Source organism: Populus trichocarpa, chromosome 5 (assembly GCF_000002775.5).
Source record: "Populus trichocarpa isolate Nisqually-1 chromosome 5, P.trichocarpa_v4.1, whole genome shotgun sequence".
Lineage (NCBI taxonomy): Eukaryota > Viridiplantae > Streptophyta > Magnoliopsida > Malpighiales > Salicaceae > Populus > Populus trichocarpa.
The window spans coordinates 10629231-10651503 of NC_037289.2; the positions used below are offsets into that span (position 1 = coordinate 10629231).

General features: G+C 30.5%; 1 protein-coding gene across 1 annotated transcript; it reads right to left on the bottom strand.

Annotated features, from left to right (window-relative positions):
• Positions 1-18172: 18172 nt before the first annotated feature.
• Positions 18173-18490, bottom strand: LOC7474889 (precursor of CEP5). Its single transcript, XM_002307222.1, has one exon. It carries the CDS (start codon positions 18488-18490, stop codon positions 18173-18175), a length of 318 nt encoding a protein of 105 aa, XP_002307258.1.
• Positions 18491-22273: the final 3783 nt, after the last annotated feature.

The following is a 22273-nucleotide window of genomic DNA, read 5'->3' on the forward strand; positions in this document are numbered from 1 at the left end:
ATATGCATTAGAACCTATTGTTATTCCATATGGTATTAAATTGAATGTAAAAAATTATTCTTTATGTTCTTAAATTGTTAAAACATTTGTTACTAGTCAAGGAAAATCTGATTATATTATTTAAAGATATTGAATAAGAAAAATAGTTGATGAAGAATGTTATTGTTAAAGGATGCATGGAACCATATGTAATGAACTTATTCATTAGGTTGCCAACCAAATCCATGTATAATCTAATATGATAAAGATAAAAATATTATCTTCAAGCTTTCTAGTTTGTTATGTTATTAACAAATTGCTATTTGTGTTTCATAAAAACACTTCTCTGACATCTTCGGATAACTTGTATATATCTTCTATCTTAACTTCTTATATAATTTATCTAAACAAATTAGATAATTACATGAATAATCATGTCATATCCTAAAAGATAAATTGACTAAATATTCTCTATCTAATTTTGAATAAACTAACAATCTAAACAAATGCATCTTTAACAACGCAAATTATCATTCACTAATCAAAGCCAATCATTTTGACATTTACAATCTTTCTCTTTGGCTAATTTATGACAAAACATAATAAGGATGAATTATCATACAAGTAGTTCAAATAGTTTGATCATAAATAGATACTTCATTAAAGTATTCCTACAAGTACAATTGAAACAGTGATATGTAGCATGAGAACAATTAATAATATTTATGCAATAGCATCCTAATAGATCCTAACATATTTCATGCAATCAGTTCATAACATATTCAAAGAATACTTCATGCAACATGTTGCATCCTAGCAATTCATAATATGCTCAACGTGCAACTATCATACATCAGATATTATTATGCAACCACATGTGTCAAGTTCAAAGTGCATTAAGTATTTAATATAAAGGTTCTTAAGCTATAAAAAAAATATCCTAGTTATTACAGACTAGAATATTCAATATTTAATATCCATTACTGATAAACAAAATCAGTAAAATTTCAAAATAACAAATAAAAATTTTCTGACAGTTGGTTGTCTTGTTGGCTTCCTTGCTGGTTGGCTTCATCTTCCTTGCACACATCCTTGTCTCCCTTTTGATTTAGCACCAATTATATTCCTTAAAATCACTAACAACATACTAAAGCACTTGTTTGATGTCTAAGCCGAGTTGAACAAGTTTGTCATTAACCTGCACAATATCTTGCTACATTTCTATTAGCAACTTATCAACTGCATCAATCTTATATTCCCACTTATCAGTAAAACTATCAAACTTGCTTGATAATACTTGCAATTGTTCTATTATAAGAGATTTATTTGGAAAGTTATGAGATGAGTGCCTTAAAATAAGAAACAAAGAGAGATAAAGATGATTGCGTGTTTTGATGAACAACACCATTAAATCAATTTCTAAAAAAGTTGTTTTTCTTTTATTCCCGCTCACATCAAGCATCATGATATGTTCCTATAGTCTCTCTTAAAATGACACATTAGTGTTATGAAAAGGATAGACTCTTTAGACTAACCATTTCTCCTTTTATTTCAGAAATCAGTTAGGCCACATCATTTTCTCATATTTTTCTCACAAAGCATAACTAATTGTACACTTAGGCAGAGATATGGACCTATATAAAGTAACCCAATTTTCTAGTCTAAAACTACTCACAAGAATATTTTTGAAAAGAGATATGTACTTTCTTAGTCAATCTTAAATTATAAATGCATATCTTTTTTGTTGACCAAATCAAGATATGAGTATGTGAGTGAGAAAGATAACAATTTTGCTTTTAAAAATTTCTTTCTCATCATTTTCTCTTTGATTTGAGACATGCTAGCAAGGTGTGAGCATACCTTGAAAGTCAAACTTTATATCAAGGCCTAGATACATAAGATTCTCACTCATAACATAAGATTTGATGAACTATATTATTTCGATTATATAATTGCTTGTTTATTTCCATAATGAGAAATTGACTTTTTCTTCTAGGAATTGAAGAGTAGAATATATTCATACTGAAGTGCTCTTCTATTTCCATAATGTTGTGAACTTTTAACTTATTCTAAAGCATTTTTCTGGAGGATTTTCTTAACAGGTTATATACTAGGTTCAACTAGCTATAGTCAATTGAAGGCACATTAATCCCCTTAACTGTTAGCATGCATGTATTTAAATCAATTTTACTTTTGCTAACAGATCCAAAAACAACTTGAATTCCTCACAGTGCTTAAGATGATACCTTTATTTGGTCTTCCAAAAGAATAACATTTCAAAAGTGAAAATGATAAAGAAGATTTATATGATGATGAATGAACCTAGTGGAGATTATGATGAACCTATTAGAGATTATGAAGAAGATATGATGATGAACCTAGTGGAGATGATGATGAAGATTTATATTTTGATGAAGATCTTCTGAACAAGGATATAAAGGACTCAATGATTTCTAACAAGTCTTCTAGAGATATTATGAAAGATTATTTTGGTGTTCCTTTAAATAAAATGGTTGAAATATTAGAGGACATGGAAGATGTTGAACTCAAGTATGAAGTAGAATGATATAGGAAGGAACTACAAGTCGACTTTATAGGAACATAAAGTATAACATCAAATATGAAAATTTTTTCTTATTATATATGCACCATAAATTAAATTTTAAAGATCATAGGTCAAAGACATGCTACTTTATGACTAAGTTAGCTATAATAATATATTTGAAGTATTTATATTTTTGGAATGGAAGAGTTCAATTTCTGACAAATAATTCAAGGATGAGTTTTTCTTAAGTGGGGAAGACTAACGTAGACTAATTATCCCAAGAGTTTATGGACTAGATTGACAATGCCAAGCTTGAAAAGAAGTCTGCAAAAGACACTTGGAAGCATCTCATATAAAGCCTGAAGTTACAATTTTCCTATTTTAATTAGTTTCCTAGTTAATTTTGAATTTTAATTATTTGTTTCCTACTTAGAGAACGTTTGGTATTGCGTTTGTACCTGCGTTTCGTCCAAATTTGATTTTTTTTTTTTGCTATAATTGAGTGCGGTTTGTACTTTTTGGATCGTTTTGATGTGCTGATGTCAAAAATGATTTTTAAAAAATAAAAAAACATCATTAGCATGCATTTCGGCACGAAAAGCTATTTGAAAAGCACCCGCAACCACACTGCCAAACACGCTCTTAGCTTAGGACTTTTAATTTAATTACTATTTTACTATTTAGGAATCCTAATGCTAGATAGATTAAGTTAATTAGGTAAGTTTTAATTATGAATCATTTTTTATAAATGATTTTAAAACTAATATAAATAGAGAAGTTCAATTTATTTTTAGATGAAGAATTTTATTCAAATTCAGTAAACATTCTTGAGAAGTTTTTCTAGATTTCTATATAGTTTTGTTTGTAATAGTAGGGCTTGAGAACCTTAGTTTTATCTTTGCTATACACAGAGTCAAAAAAAGTTAAGTGTAACAAAACTTCGAGTAGGCAACATAAAGTGAATAGGCTAAACAACCCCTATCCTAAACCAATTATGGGAAAGTGCTTTAAATGTAAAGAGAAAGGGCATCGTTCTTATCATAACCCATTTCTAGGTTATTCCTCAAATTCATTTTTTTCTTTCCAAAATAATAATAATTAAAAGACTAGCATCATGCTGCAATTTTAGATGGAATCGGGAGCCTAATTGTATCATATTTTACCCAAAACTGGAGAGACAACGCAGATTTAATGTTAAGTTACATGATTATTGGATGAATCTGCATAAAAATTAAGTCCAATGATATAATTAGATTTTTAATAGGCCAATTTGATTTAATCATGGGCCAAATTAAAGTATAATTATGTTTAGGAATTAATTTGGCTCCAATTGAAGGATTTAATTAGGTGGAAGGACTTAATTATACTGTAAATTGGTCAAATTAATTTTATTAGGGGGTTGAATTGGTGAAAGAATAAGTTTGGGAACCCAATTTGGGTGTAATTGAGAAAATTATAATTTTATGAGACCAAACTTAATTTTTACAAAGTCAATTGAATCAAATCAAAAGCAAAATTGCAAGAAAATCAAAAGATTAGGGTCAATTAAGGGCTAAATTGAAGAAATTCATAGCTAAGGACCATTTTGCAAAAGGCGTCGAACTATTAGAACTTAATTGATTGAAATCATGGGTAAAATCACAAGAAAACAAAATTTTGAGGTCAATTAAGGGCTAAATTTAAGAAATTCACAGCCAATGATCATTTTACAACATACGTTGAACTATAGGGACTCAATTGATTGAAATCAAGGTTAAATTGAAGAAAATTAAACGTTTAATGGTCAATTGAGGGTCAAATTGAAAAAATCCAGGACCAATGACTAATGTGAAAAAGGCGTTGAAATCCGAGGTTGAAATTGAAGTTTGGCAGGGGTAAAATTGTATAAAATTGGAAGTTTAGGGTCAATTAGGAGTGCAATTGAAAGAAATTAAAAGATGGAGGACCAAATTAAACTTTGGCCAAAACCCTAAATACCAAAAATGACGTCGTTTTACAGTAAAAGAAAGGAATAGACGACGCATCGTCTAGTGACTGTTCATCTTCTTCTTCATTTAAAGCAAAAAACATTATTCTGGTGGCCTCTTTCTCAAGGCATTTAATACCTTATCTCTCCACCAAATTTGACAAAACTTACACACAAATGATGGCCTTACATCTGACTAAACTCTAGTGTGGTCCTTTCTGGCCGATTGATGTCACAGCGGTTATGGCACCATCCCAAAATGACCAACTCGACCAGCCCTTATGCATTAACTTTTCAGGTCGTGATGGCAACTTTGAGCCAACAATTGGGATCCTTCTGAGTCACATTAAAGGCCAAGATTTGACATTATTAGAGACAAAATATTCCTCTTTCACCCCCTATAAATAGAGGTGAATTTCATGGCTTGAAAGGGAAGAAATATGAAGCAACAATTTGAAAACAAAACCAGTCCCTACCCCAATCATTTTGTTCATTTTATATTAGGGTTTAGATATAGACTTTAATATTTTAGGGTGTAAAACTACAAAGTAAAGTATACCTTCAGGTATTAAATATTCATAGAAATAAATGTGATGCTAAAATTTAGACCTTAAAATGGTTAGGATTTAACCCGATAAGGCAGAGACTTCCACACAAAAGGAGATCTACCTTGAACCTTAGAAAAAGACCAACGAATAGAAACTTGACCTGGAAAAAATAGTCAAACAACAATGTTGCTTACCTCAGGTAGGGTGCACTGGGGGTGATGTGTTTTTTCCTTACATAATCAGTCTCTTACCCGGACTCTCGTAAACCATAGGTTTCCTAGTAATCATAATACTAGGTGGTGACTCCTAAACCTTATAATCATAATTTTATTATTAACCATTTCCTTCCCAATACCTCTTAGGAGGCCAAAGCGTGTCATTCAACGTCGCCCCATGGCAATTCTAGTGATTGTAAAAGGCAAAAATCTATCAACATAATCAAAAGGTTATATGAAGAAGAACAAATTAAAGGTGAATGTGAGCTTAACAAAGATGACGAGGAAGATCTATATAATTATGATGAATAAGGTCATGGCTACATGGTTAAAAAGATATTAATGCCAAATATTACTGAAGATTAACAATAAAATAAGTTATTTTATACCTAATGCATTATAATTAATAACCTATTTGAGTTAGTTATTCATTGAGCTAGTTGCAAGAATATTATAGGCAAACATATTAATGATAAATTGAAATTTACATTAGAACTATATCATGAACCATATAAGATTAAATAGATTAAGGTAGTAGTTGAAATAAAGGTAACACAATATTGTAAGGTGCCTTTTCTATAGCATATTAGACGAATGAGATATATTATGACATAGTAGATATGGATCATTATAACTTGATATATGGTAGGCTTTAGCAATAGATGTAGAAGTTAGACACCTAATTAAGGATAATTTGTATAAAATTAATAAATATGGTATGAATTATATGTTTTAAACTTTGAAAGTGAAACTAAAACCAAACTCTTTTAAAGTATATAGGAAGGCTTTCCTTACTATAACTAGTTTAGAACATGAGATCCAAAAAGATATATGTGAGACCAGACAAGTTCTTGCATTGATTATGTAGGCACATGTGGATGAGAAAAAAAAGAAGAACAAATTGTAAATAAACCTAATATAGTTAAACCTTTACTTGTTAAATTTAAAGAGATTTTACCTGATAAGTTTCTTAATTTAATTTCAAGGTTCAGTGTGCCTTCGTTCAGTCTCTATTGTCTTAAGAGATATTCAACATCAAACTAATTTGGTATCAAGAGCTAGCCTTTGAAAATTTTCCATGCTATTAAATAAGTCCTAAAGAGTATAAGATATTGATGGAGAAGGGAAGAGAGTTATTAAGAAAGGGGAATATTAAAGATAGCCTAAGATCTTGTATAAATCAATTTTTTTCAAAGAAGGATAGTAGTTGGTGAATAGTTATAGATAGAATAAGCATTAATCCAATTTTAATACTTTTAAATTTTGACAAACAATTTGAGTTAGAATGTGATGTTTGTGGTGTAGGAATTAAAGGTATATTGTCCTAAGAGAAAAGACTAGTGGCATTCTTTAGTGGGAAAGTTAAGTGATGCAAAAATTAAGCAATCCACGTATTATAAATAGTTAAATGCTATTTTTTAAACTCTAAAGAAATGGGAGGCTAGAATTAGATTGCTAATTCTTTGAGTGTAAAGGCAACCTTGTTGGTTATTTTATATAGAGAGATAATTAGGATTTACCGATTGAAAGAATTGTATGAGGTTAATGAGGATATCGGTAAGTAATGGAAGAAGTGTAAGAACCTACCCCTTCATGACTTTTACATTCATGATGGGTTCTTGATGAGAGGTAATAAGCTTTTCATTCCTCGTTCTTCATTACGAGATAAGGTGATTTAGGATTTGCATGAAGTTTGGTTGGTCACTTAGAAGAAGAAGACTATTATAACGTTATTAAAAAATATATATTATTTGCTTCACTTGAAATGGTATATTGGTAAGTTTATATAAAAAATGCTATATTTATCAAACTTTTAAAAGGCATGCCTAGAATATAGGTTTATATATGCCTTTGCTTATTTCTGAAAATATATGGGAAGATTTGTTTATAGATTTTGTAGTTAGATCACCCCATACACACAAGAGAATGGATTTTATGTTTGTTGCAATTTTCAATTTTACAAAGATGGTGCATTTTATCCCTTACAAGAAAACAAATGTTTTTTTATGATTGTTTGACTTTTCTTTTAAGAGGTGGTTCATTTACACAAGATATCAAAGATCATTACTTCAAATTAAAATAGTAAGTTTCTTGATGACTTTTAGTGAACATTATAGAGGATGTATGATTCATCTTTACAATTGAATAGCACAACACATCCACAAACAGATGAAAAAATAGAGTTGTTGAATCAGACACTTGGTAATTTAATTCAGAGTATTTATGATGACAACCAAAAGTAGTGAGATGTGCACTTGCATAAGAAAAAAAATGCATATAACAATGTTAAACATAATGTCATAGATATATCACCATTTAAGATTGTTTATATATATTATCCTAGGTATATACTTGATCTCATAGTAGTTTAGATAGGTGTTATTTATAGCATTGCTACTAAGAAGATGACTATAGATGTTTAAGTTATATAGGTTGATGTAAGATAGATGTTGCAACAAACCAATGCTAAATATAAACAGGCAGTCAATAAACACCGATTTGCTGAAGTGTTCAAGGAAGGAGATAAGGTAGTGGTGCTTTTACACAAGTAGAGACTTTTGGTAGGAACATGTAGGAAGTTATAGTAGAAGAAGTATGGTTCATATAGCAAAACAAAGAAGATTATTATTAATCTACTAGATAATATTGGTGTTTACAAGGCCTTAAATGTTTCCAATATTTGTCTTTATTATGATGATGAGCTCTTAAATAGAAAGGATTGACACTAAATATTATGTGGATATGTTCATGGACCAATTAGACAAGGCAAAGCCCAAAAGGATGTCGAATGAGTTAAACAATCATTCTAACAAAACAATAATAACTGTTGATATAATCATTTGGTTATGCTCAAAAAATTTTCAGAAACTTATATAGATCCAGTTCTATAGAAGGTCAACTCACTATAACTAGTCGAATTTTTTATTATTTTTAGTGTTATTTTCAGGATTTCATTATTTTTCTAACTAGTTTTAGTTTATCTTTTTTTTCCTATATAAGCCAGGTCAGTTTTTTCTATTAAAAAAATAGTTGGTGTGTTATTTTTTAAGTCAATTTAATGAATTATTAACTTTTCAGAATATATTAAAGTTTTTCTATAGTTTAAGATTATAACCTAATAAATTTAGTATGGGTGTTTTTTCTATACACTATTTCAATAGAGAATGGAATGTCACAGCTGATTTTATAAAGTATTAGTGGGAGGGAAGAATTGTTTAGCTGATTCTTTCAGTACTTATTATCATTGTCGAACAAAAAACCAAGCAAATTACCTAGAACTTTTGTTGTGTTATGTCATTGGTTTCCTTTCTTGCACAGTGTGTGTGTTTGTGTTGTTCAAAAAAAGGATTATGGCACCAAGTTAGGATAATGACATGTATCAAGTATATAGAATACAACAGTGGAAATAATTCATGCCTCAAAAGTAAGGACCATGATTAAGCTTATACATTAAATGTCACTTGAGGTTAAGAATGCATTAAGGATTTTACTTGGGTTTTCCCATCCTACTTCTCTAATTTTTCGAATTATCTTGATTGACATCATATATTGTTTTTTGGATTGATTAAAATGAGCAATAAATTAATGACACTTATCAATTAATAAATCTTAAAACAACATGATTAATAATAAGAAGAAATATTCAAATTAATGATATTTCATATTAACTTAATAAATGAATAACACCTTTTAGTAATTTTATTATAACTATCTTTAATTAAGTTTTCAATCCTTATTTGATTATTTTAAATTGATTTTAGACCTTTAGAAGTATAAAATAAGTTATTAATAGAATACCGTACATTTTTTTCACGGTTACCCTCCCTTTATTAATTTTTTTTTTTTTTATGAATAAACGATATGCACGGATTAAAATCAAAGGAAAGAAAGCCACCAAGTAGGTGACTATAAATGTTTACATCAAACTTCAGAAACAAAAATCAAAAGCTAATGCCTTGCATTTTTCCCTATACGTATACGTACAATCTGAACTTGTTGCCAAATCACTTCGTATATAAGAGATGATTTACGACCACCTTAGCCTAGTTACTAACTAACTTAAGGATCAAAAAATATCTTCCCAAACTAGCGTAACCTTATTGAAAACTAAGCCCTTCCTAACTAATCATATTTTTCTAAACTAAATAGAAATAAGAATAAGGAAACAAATAATTTGCTATAAAAATTCACCTACATGAGTCTCCCCGAGTTGGAGAGAACTCATACTTAAGTTCAAATTGCTCATACCTTGATCTCATGGATGTCCAATCAAAATTTGTCCAACCCTTATATGCTTGACATTTCCATTAGAAAAAAACATAACTGCTAGCAATATTCTCAGCCTCTCTATCAACTAAAACAACATTAGTGTTACATTAAAAACCATGTGCAACAATTCTTACCACAGCCTTTTCAAACTCTAACTTAACTAGAGCCTTAGAACTATAAGGACAAAACATTCCTTCTCATGTATCTTTTATATCATCACTAATAAGATGTGTGCATATTTATTCACTAGTAGAACTTTTGGACATCTTCTTCATAATTTTATTTGAAGTCTAAGAACATCAACTTTGACCTCATCAATTCCAGAATTCTCTTTAAGAACATATAAGGCACATCCTCCATAATATGCTTCATCAAAAATCACTTCTAAAACCACATCTAATTTAGTTCCCTTCTCATGGATGATTTCACTATCAAAATTGGAGTCCATTTGCTCGTTATTTTACTGGTGTTGATGTTGGTGCTAGTGGTGTTACTTAACTAACATAGCATGAACATCTTTTGCATACTTATGGTCATCACAAACTAAGATTTCTACATTAAAATCTTCTCATTCAGCATCATCTTTCTCATTCTAATTGAATTTTTATGGTTGATTCCAATTCACAAAAGAACTAGTGTCATGAAAAATTTAAGTTTCAACATCATTTTCATGATCATTTTTTTCCTGATCTTTTATTTTTCTCTTCTTCATCTTTATCAATTGACGAGATAATTATTTAACTTGTCTCTACAAGTTTATCACCACCATTCAATGAGTTAATTCTATAATTAATATTAGTATGCATTTTATCATCAATTCTTGAACATCTCTTTCCTAAGGAGAAACCTCCTAACCCCCTCCTACATGAGCATGTCCTATTATTTGACTCTGTCAATCATGGTTATCCCAGCATATAGCACTAACCACTAGGAATTGTCGGGCTGTGATACCAGCAGATGTATCTTCGATACCAACTAAAACATACAAAAACAACAAAAGAAAGACTACAAGAACTATAAACATAGAATTATGTTGAAGAAGGTCAGCTCACAAAAACCCTAAGTAGAAATTTTATTTGTGAATATTTTCTCTTCAAGTAGTCTCTTGAAATACAAGTTAAACCCTATTTATACTAGTCCTAAGTCTATCTTAAAGAGGAAAAGAATTTCAATCAATAATTATAAAGATATTATACAGATTCCTAAGCTAAATAAGAAAAAAAATTAACATAAAGAAAAATATTTTTCTAAACAAAATAGGAATAAAAATAACTAAGGAAGCAAATAATTTGCCCTAAAAATCCTTCTATATTAGAACTTTTATGAAAATTCACTTTTAAACATTTGCACGTCTTAGACCATATCAAAATTCTCTTTATATCAAGTTTCAATATTAGAAAGATCAATAAAAACAGTTTCTTTTCCATACTCCAAATGAGTAATAACCAAACCTCCACCTAGCAAGATACCATTGAGAATCCCAAAAATCCCTCTATAGCTCTAAAATACAATATTGAAAGTCCATCAACTACAATATTGATAAGAAAATATGATAGAGAATCACCGTTTATACTCTTTTCCATGCCAAACTTAGTTGTGCAAGATCCATTAATTAATACTAAAAGTCTTGAACTACTTATACAATAATGAATCTGATTCTTATACCAAAGTCAATATATCCCATAACCTTTATTAGAAAATCCTATAAAACATAATCGAAAGCCTTATGAAAATCAAGTTTTAAAAGAAATCCCTAAACATCTAACTTCTTTATGCTATGAACAACCTCATTTGCAATTAGAGCACTATCTAAAATTTATCTACTAGTAATGAAAATTGATTAGTTGACATTAATGATATTTTACATAACCTTCTTGTACAAATTATTTCCTTTTAATAGTAGCTTTCTTCCTAGTTTATGTAGTGGTCAGAGGGATAGTCAAAAACATGAGGAATGTCAAGTAATTGTGAATGTGTCTCTTGGTGCTTCTTTTGGAGGCTCCAGTTAAAGATTAGTGATGTTGGTTAGACTTACTTGGTAAAAATATGGGTAACCATGTCTGGTCACATTGGGTTCTTCCATCTTAATATAACTTTCAATTGCATGTTTGATGCTAAAGAGATTTTTTTTAGAGAAAGTATTTAACCATTCTTATAGGAATAGTTTTAGACTTCATTAATAAAAAACTTTTATGGTAATAGTTTCCAAAGTCTTTCCCTTTGATTATTTCTTTGTTGAACCTTTGGAGATAGGTTCTAGTGCTTTCATCTTCATGTTGCGTGATGTCGAAGAACTTGGTGGTGCTTTTTTTGTTAAAATACTTGTGCTGGAGTGAATTAGTTTAGAGTTGAGATCATAAAAATAAAAAATAAAGCTAGGCTCTAAAGTGTGGTACCATACATGTATAGATCCATTAAAGCGTTGTTAAAAAAACTTTGCACATAGCATAACTATATTGTGTGACTAGCTCTAAGATGTTTTTTACATTTTGTATATGCTCTCAAGGGTGTGTTATTCCCTCGAAGTTGTCTAAATTGGATTTTATAAAGACATAGTTTTATAGAGTAGAGTGTGTAGTATTTTATGACAAAGTGGAGATTCTACCACTTGGTGGAGGTTATGTTTAGGAGCTTGTAGAATCATGGATCTCGTTTCACATCTTGGTCTTTTCTATAAGGGGTGTGTGAATAAGATTCAGATGGAGATAGATGATGAATGGATCTTTTAGAGCATCTCTTGTGAAAATAATAGGTTTAACTATTTTTTAATGTAGAAGTGTGAGCATTACTCACTTACATGTTATTCTGCCATGAATTTTCAAGGAAGTAGAATTGCTTACAAAATAATTTTTTTATAAGGGGGGCTAATGATATTGCATTTTTTTTTTTAAAAAAAAAAGATGAGCAGCCCTTTTAGGCAGCATTCTAAACAGACTACCTTAGCAGGTCATTTGGGAAATAGTTTAAATTGTCTTAGCAGGACGTTTGTGCTGGCAACCTAAATGGACTACTCCTCATTTTCCTCTCGTTTTAACCCTAAAAACTTATTTAGGCCTCCACCTAGTACCATGAAAAATTTCTAACTACTGGCATGCATCTCAATGTAATTGTTTTGAGTTACAAGGATTCAAAATGTACTACTATGCAAAAAAAACTTTTCATGAATGATTAACATATTTTCAAATATATTATTTGTAAGTACTCTTTTATGTAAGTTTAACACTGTCTTTTCTAATCAATGGTTGACTTAATAAATATATACCATATCTTATACAAATCAAGCACCTTCTTTCTCGACAAATGATTATTTATAGCAAACGTATCACCAACAATCACCAACTTCTCAAATATTTCTGGGCCAGACACTACAACCAATTTTAGCATTGATATTTCTACCAGTCAATTATCATTTAGATCTTCATGTCACAAGGTGAGCTGATGTGACCTGTATCTATAAACACCTTAGATAACTAAGTAAACAAATATATTCTTAGATTGAACATTTTCAAATTCACAACATATTGTTTTCTAAATATTTTCTCTCAATTTCCTCATGTATTATTTGTCTCACACACCAACTAACTTACATCAAAGAGTTCATCATTCTATAAGGAACTTATTTTTTTAGAAACAATCAAGCCCACGATTCTTAGTCTAGGATTATAGCTTATGGAAAGCTCATTTTCTATGTAAAGTTATTACATGATTTTATTAGTGGCATCGTCTATAGGAATAGAATAAAAAGCTATTTCATTCTGTTTTACTATTCACCAAAACTCTTTCCATGGCTGACAAAAACTCCAAAAAGATATATATATATATATATATATAGAGAGAGAGAGAGAGAGAGAGAGAGAGAGAGACCAATCTTCATATCATAAGGACTTCATTTCCTTTAGGTCTCCAACAATTATCCTATAAAGTACAGGTGCTTAATGATGTATTTTATGGATATGAAATAGAGGAATTCCATATCCTTAAAAAGGAGATAGAAAGATTGATTGCCAGAAGTTACCTTCACCGATTCATGAATAAAAAAGACAAAACTTGAGCATGAAATAAATAAAATTTGCACACTTGATGATCTACTTGAAATAAATAAAAAAATCTATATAATCTTTAGGAATTATATCTCCATCTTTGAACTTTTTAATAAAAGTAGTAGTTTTTATTCATATCTCCAATGTCTCCAACAAAAAATCTTCATTAAAATCTCAAAATTATCTCCATGAAAATCTTAAAATTATCTCTATGAAAATCTCAACGATGAGATCTTCATGTCTCCACAATAAGATCTGCATGGCTCTAAATAGATCTTCATTGAGTCTCCATACATGTTTCCAATATCCCTAAAAATATTAGGGATCCTTCAAGTCTCCGCGACCGCTTGATTCTAAAAGGATCAAATATCCTTCCCTAGGTCTTTATGACCACTTGTCTCCAAAAGGATCAAGGTTCCTTCTCCATAAATATTGACTAAAATTTACATGAAAATCACTCTTATGCAAACATTTCACAATATATAAAAAGGCAAACATTCAAACGCCTAACAACAGTAACATTCTTGTAGCCACAATAGGTAACATTTATACTCTAAATATTTTATTCCTCTAATTCTGCTAGTTAAGTATTTCAAACATGTTTTCTTAAACAACTTGGAGGGTAAATGATGATGTATATTTTTACAAAACAAAACGAAGAGAGAAGAGTAGCCCGTTTTGGCAGCAACGGCTTACATTGATAGGTTATTTGGGAAGTAGCCCAAACGAGCTGGTAGCCTAAATGGTCTGCATCTTATTTTCCTCCCATTTTAACTTTAAAAAATTATTCGAGCCTAGACCAACCACAACAAAAATTCCCTAGCTATTAGCATATACTCAATGTACTTTTTCAAGTTACGAGGAGTCAAAACACAGCGTCACGCACTACAACTTTTTTTATGATTTACTAAAATATTATTCAATATAGTCTTTGCAATTACATCCTTTTAAGCAAGGTTAACATCATGTTTTCTAACTAATGGTCAATAATGCAAACACACACCACATTATATGCAAATCAAATATCTTTTTTCTCAACCAATGATTATTTATTGTCAATGCATGAGTGATGATCACCCAATTCTCTACCGATAAAGCGTCAGACACTTCGATCAATGATAAACACTAATATTTCCATCAATAATATGTTATTCAAATTTTTCTGTCAAGTGATGTATCCTAATTCAATAAACATATTGGGTCACTTGATAAATTACTTCTCAGAAAATTTGTTTTTTCAATCAAATTCATAACCAAGCCTAAATATCAAACCCATAACCAAACTCTAAATATCTTAGCATTGGATGATAACCCATGAAAAAAACTCATTTTCTGTGTAAAATTCTTTCGCGTAATCAGCGACCGCAAGTTAATGGAAAATATCGTGGTCATGAGTCGAATTTTCAGTCAAATCCACCAAGCAGCCACCAGCTCCATCGGGACCTACTTTCAATTGTCTTGATCGAACAAGCCAAATGAAACAAATGATGAGCGCCGCCCCCTGCCAGCTTCCTCCCTCCATATACATTGGAATTAGTAATAACTATAAAGAACATTGCAAAAGGATCTTTCTCGTTGGCTCCTCCAATTGGGGAACTCTCCACCCAGCCTCCACTTACTGAATCTTTGAAATTAAAAAAATAGGATAAGCAATTAATTATTATACTGAATTAGACGGAAAAAAAAAAAGAAGTTATTCTCCCTTTGCTAGGTTGTAGTGCACTTTCCATCGTGATGGTTATAAAATTATAAGAAACGTGCAAAGTTTTTTTGGCAAATCAGGAATCTCCCACGTTCCTTTCGAATCCCAACTGTCCAAGATGGTGGTTAACTATGACCCTTGTCTTTGCCTAGATTAGATTCATTGGAAGTAATGCGTGAAAATATTATTAATTCTATTCTAGCATATAAAGAAATATTCCAACAGTATATTATATTATAGATGTAAAAGAACTAAGATTCCCTATGAATACTCTTTCTTCTTCTTTTCATCTCAAAATTTTTTTTTCTTTCAATTACATCGTTTAATGGCATAATTACATGGAATTAGTATTAAAATTATAATAAATGTATTATATCAAAATAAAAGGAGCTAAACTATATATAAAACACATAGAAAAAGAAATTTAACCTGAATTTTTTACTAATATTTATTTTAATCCACAAGTTTATTTTAATTGTTTTTTTAGTCCCTCTATAAGAGAGAGACTTGTTAAAAAACAACGATAGAGAGAAAATGATTAGTTATTGCAATTATAGCTAAACAAATGATCATATTTGATACTCAAATGTCTCATTCTACTAGGAAAGTTGAATGGTGGTGATTATTGACATTCAAATTGCCAAATAAAATTAGATCAAGACTTAGAAAGATTTGCAGCCTCAAGTTAATTTTTTATTATTTGAGCGATTTTTTACAACACTTTAAGGGCACAAGCGAATTTTTTGAGTTGTGTGTGTTATTTTTCATGTGTTTTAGATAAAGATTTGATTGAAAAATGAGTTATTTGGTCCAAAAAATCCAAAGGAGAGTTTCTGTGGGAAACTAAGCAAGTAAATGATCTACCTCAACAAACGATGTGTCATCCACTTTAATTTTTTTCAAAAATAAAAAATACATGTCCACCCATTGAATAAAAAAAATGAAAGCAAGGGAGATATGAGGCTGGCCTCCAAGCCCGCACACACTTAGCCTGCTACTAGGGGCCGACAATGCACTAGGTCTGGCTCTTTTATGTTTTTTTTTTTTTGCACTAAAAAAATTACTTTGTTGATTAATTTATTCTTCAGATTTTACATGGTTTTTAAATAATATCATAAATTTGTATTTGAATTTTAATAATTTATTTTTCAATTATTATGTATATATCTAATATGAAAATAATAATAATACTAATAATAAATTATTCATGAAAACTTGATTCAATTTTTTAAAAATAGATTTTGAACATGATTTTAAGATATTTATTATTTTCTTAGTTTTTAATCACACATAAAATATGAACATAATATTTTAATAGTTTTTTTTATTTTCTTTAATAATCATAAATTTGTTTTTAACAGAAACAATTATTTCAATTTAAAGTATTGCATTCATTGAGATAAACAAGAAATACATTAATATAAGAAATTGATTAGATTTGAGAAATATATGATTTGTCATTATTTAAAATTCTTGATGAAAAAAAATGATTAGATTTTTAAGTTTAATAACAATGCTTAAAAATTCTCTAGGACACAACAATTATTTCAGTTGAACGTATATACTATCTTTATTTTGCAATGAAATTTATCTTGATGAAAAAAAAATGATTAGATATTTAAGTTTAATAACAATGCTTAAAAATTTTCTAGGACATAAAAATTCTTTTTTTTTTATTCAAGAAATTTTGATCCGTGAACATACAAACTAGTACATATTAATTGACTGTATTCAATGGAGAAGTGATCAATAGTAATTAATTGTGGGTTATTAGATAATCATATTTTAACATCATTGTTTCAGAAGATAAGGAAAAAATAAACTCCTTCGACCTAACATTTTCGATTCAAGTCTAGCCGTTGCTTACGTCCTTTAATAAACTAAAATTTAAGGATCATAATGTAAAGTTGAAAACTTTTGGGGACCATGATGCCCTCATAGCCACCCTTGGACCTCACTAGAACAATTAAGAATTTTGACGACGGATGCTAAACCAACTAACATCATACAAAATAAATATGAAAAGCAAACTATCATATATCAAAAGGGCCGATGCATCATGAAGATTGATATCTACACCAGATTCATATTCGAATACGTACGTATTACTATCTTACCAAGTTGTAAGCCCCATGTCCTAAGCCATTTTCAACCATATCGAATAGCCAAGAGCTCAACATTCATTTTAGAAGAAACACCCACAAAACTTGCTTTAATTTTAGATGCAAAAACTCTAAGAAACAAATATGTGAGATTTTGTTCAAATTCAAGAATATGGTTGAAGGCAGGTCAATCATCTGTGTCTTGTTGCAGTTTTCCAAACAACAACATTAAAATTAAAAAAAAAAAATGGGAGAAAACTTAATATACTAAATTTACTATAATTCAACTTCACTAAGCAAGACATGCAGGTCCTAATATGCAACAGTAGTACTGTTTATGCATTAAAAGGCAGTTGAAACTTCACTAATGAATCGAAACTATGTGCAAAGCATAAAAACTCATTTCCCAGCCTTTTGTTTTGGACAAATAAGTAGTGATCGTTTAATGCATTTGTATATTCCACTACAGCAGAAGTCAACCGTTTATAAAGCCATATACGTACTACAAAAGAAAGCAGTAATGGCTTTTGCAAATGCTAGACTGAAAAAGAGAAAAATGTACACGTACAAAAAGAATCTCAAAGGAAAAGGCGATCCAATTTTTATTTATATATCGTGACATGAAAAGAATACAACCAAATAAAAATACGTACACGAAGTAAGAGAATCCAAAAGTACAGCTAAAATTTAAAGGACAAGTGATTTTTTAACATGGTGGTAGAGCTTAGTACCAAGCAGTAAGAAGTCCAATCGAATCTCACCATCCCGTTGAAGACATGTGCGACTTTCAAGCCATTAAAGTTCCCCTAGTTCTGTAGGGAATGCCCAACACCAGGGCTGTGGCCTGGGGTAGTAGGTCTGAAGTCATCAACATGGCCTGGTGGAGATGGATGGGGCTCGCTAACAACCGGAGTTGGGGGTGAAGATGGAGACATTGGGGTAGCATTGACTGTTTTATCGGACTTTTCGTTAACATGTAACTTACTATTGTTCTCAACAAGTTCCTTTTGAAGGAACTTGTTAGAGGTTCTGGTCTTCAAATGCCTTCCCTCAATGAACTTAAGCTCTTGGGAGAAGAAGAGTACGAGGAAAACAAAGGCACAGAGCAACTTCATTTGGGCCATGTTGCAAGAACAACGGGAAGGAGGTCGTGGCAAAGACAGAAAGTTACATGCAATTCTCTCAGTTGAAGAAGAGAGCAAACAAATTGCATAAACTAGCTAGGTAGCAACTTGCATGCTAAACACTTTCCTTGACGTTGGTATTTATAGAGAAAATTAAGAGAACAAAGCATGTGCTAGCTAATGTACTTTCTTTGAGTAAAATATACAGGAGGAGGCTATCATGTGAGCCTTACAGAAGTAAATTGCTAATTTCGAAACTTGCAGTTAATGATTCTATTCTCTAATTTCAACCATCTGTGAAAGGGGTGTGTGTGTGTAAATATCAGAAATCCTTATTGTACACTGCCGCGTTGAGGTAGAGTGAATGTAACATATGTTATGCAATAGCATGTTCTAGGTTTGAATATAGATCTGGTGGGATTCTAGGTGTTCTAACCGGCCGCTAGGTTTAATGGTTGAAAAAAAAAGGGTTAAAATCCCATATCCAATATCATAAAATGATATCGGGATAATGGGTTTGCAATACTATCTGAAAATTAGCAAATAAAAATAAAAATACTAATGATCAAATTTCAGTCGGTAAATTGCAGTGAACTTTATTAATAAAATAGTTCTTCGCTATGTCCCTCAGTAAATATAATTTCCATCAATGTATGTTGAGAGAATTACATTGAAGAAAAAAAGGAATTAAAAAAGAAGAAGTAAAAAGCAATGATGTCGTGTTATTTTTACAGACAATATTACTGACGAAATAAAGCTTATAACAAGGCGAGCGACCCCCCTCTCCCCCTCCCCCATTACATTTTCTTCCTTTATTTTTCTCTACAAAAAACAGCAAACCCCCTCTCCCTTATTTTATCAAAAATCAAACTCTCATCACCACAAATCTGGTCACCCCAACACTCACTATTTAAACATCTTTGTTCTGATTCAATATTTTCTTAGGATTCCCCACATCAAGTAAGCAAAAATACTCATTTTTTGTTTGAACTCAATTTTAAAATGTTAATTTTTATTGCATATTTTTGTAGTATATATAGTTTGTTTGTGTGTTTATTTTTTTTATAGCTATTTTTCATAGAAATTTATTATATGAATGTATGATTTGTACATGTTAGGGTTTATTTGAGATTTTTAAAAATTGTATATGTTTGTAATTTGATGAAATTGATTTCAATTTTATAACATAGATGTTTTGTAATGAAAATAATAGCTTATTTAATGGGAACATTTTATATTTTATCAATTTTATTGTTGAGTTTAAAACTTTGGTAAATGTGGAGGAGTTTGAATCAATGTAAATAATTGATAATGATATAAGAATACTATTAAAATAGATTGAATAAGTTTGAGTTAAACCAATGTTAGATAATTTATTTAGTTCACATAATTTATTATTACATGTTGTCTTCAATATTCTATATAGGTTTGATATAAGTAATGGATAATCGTTCATGGATTTTTAGAGTTTCATCTGAAAGGTTGCAGAGGATGAAATATTGTAATAGGATTAAAAGTTTTATTAATTACACACTATCTAACCCAAGAAATATTAGTAGAAACGGTATTAGATGTCCATGAAAGAGGTGTAAAAATAAAAAGTTTATCGATCTAGATGCTGTAACGATGCATTTTTTTTACCAAAAAAGGTATATGGGGAAATACTTGTTTTGGTTTGCACACAGGGAACCATATGTTCCTTATGAGACCAAGGTAAAAAGGATGGTTGGTTCAACTCCTAGTTCTAGCAACGTGCATGGAGTTGTAGATGACAATAGTAATTCTTATAGGAATATGGTTATAGATGTGATGAGAATGAATTAGGGTTATACAAATGAATGGTCAATTGTAGATGAAGAACCAAATACAGACATGACCAGGTTTTTTGATCTTTTGAAAGATTTTAACGAACTATTATGGAATAGGTGCCCAAATTATAGTAAATTATTGATTGTTGCACAGGTGTTCACCATCAAGTCATATTATTGGGTGAGTAAGGCCGGTTATAACAAGATTGTTAAATGGACGAGAAACATTTTACCTTAAGGGAATAGGTTAAAAGAGAACTTATATGCTGCTAAATTCATGATGAAACCCCTTAGCCCATGATACCAGAAAACTGACATGTCTAAATTTTTGCATGTTGTATTATCTTGAAAATGCAGATTTGACCGAGTGTAGAACATGTGAGCATACTCATTATAAAACTCAGAATTGGTAAGGAAAGTACTCTTGTTGCATATATAAAACTTAGATACTTCTCCATCACTCTTGGACTACAAAGGTTATTCACATCTTCAAAGACTACTGAAAACATGACATGGCATCATTCACATGATGCAATTAATGGGGTTATGGTGCGCACCCTTTTGATGATGAAGACTGAAAACATTTTAATAGGGTGTATCCTTAATTTTTAATGAAAACATGTCTTAAGTTATGTACAAATGGATTCAATCTATTTGGGTCATTTATTGCTCCTTATTCTTGATGGTCAGTGATACTCATAGTTTAAAAGTTACCATCAAGGATGTGTATGAGACCGAAGTTCATATTCTTATCTATGGTCATGCCGACCCTAATAGTCCGGGTGAGAATATAGATGTTTTTCTTTGAGCATTGATTGATGAGTTGAAGCAATTATAGTCCTCTAGGACTTTGACTTATGATGTCTCGAGTAAATAGACTGTTCAAGTGAAGGCAGCTTTGAAGTGAACTATCAATAATTTTCTTGTGTATGGAATGGTTTCTGGTTAGAGCACGCATGGAAAATTAGCATATTCATACTATATGAAAATAACAAGGCCTTCACCTTAATAAATGGTGGTAAAGCATTTTTTTTTTATTTTCATTGGTGGTTCTTGCCAATGGATCAGTAGTGTAGAAAGAATATAAAAGACTTTTTTTCTAATAGAGTGAAAAAAGATGTTTCACCACCGGTACCATCGAGTGAAGAATTGTATGATGTGGTATTGCAGTACTATGATATTGTGTTTGGCTCTCATTCTAGTAAGCAGAAGTTTCCTAGTTTTGGTGCGACCTATAATTCGGGAAAGTGAAGTGTTTTCTAAGAGTTTTCTTATTAGAAGACTAATCTCATCTGTTATAATCTTAATGTCATGCATATTGAAAAGAACGTGTTTAAAAACATTTTCAAAACGGTTATGAACATGAAAGGGAAGACAAAGGAAAAAATAAAGGTTAGAATGGATATACCTTTGTTTTGTCATCGTAAAAATATGGAGTTGGTTTATGATGGATCACGAGTCGCAAAGCCCAAAGCCAAAGCCAATTTTGCTTTAAATAAGAATGCATAGTTACATGCCTACCAATGGCTTAAGAGGATTTGTTTTCCTTATGGACATGCTTTGAACATATCTAGATTGGTGGATTTGAAGTATTGTAGATTGCATGGAATAAAGACTCATGATTGTCATGTGTTTATGCAAACATTCATTCCACTTGCTTACTGAAATTTATTGTCAAAGGGTATATAAGATGCACTAACAGAGATCAGTCAATTCTTTAGAGATGTATGCTCTAACAAATTACATACCCAACATATGGAGAGGCATAAAATGAATATCGTCTAAACAATATGTAAACTTGAGATGATATTCTCTCCATTGTTCTTAGACTCAATAGAGCATCTGCCTGTATATTTATAGTTTGTGGTAAACGTTAAAGGCCTTGTCCATTATAGATGAATGTATCCATTTGAGAAGTTAGGGATTACACATGTATCCTAATTAAATTTCTATTATCTTTTTTTAATTCAAAACC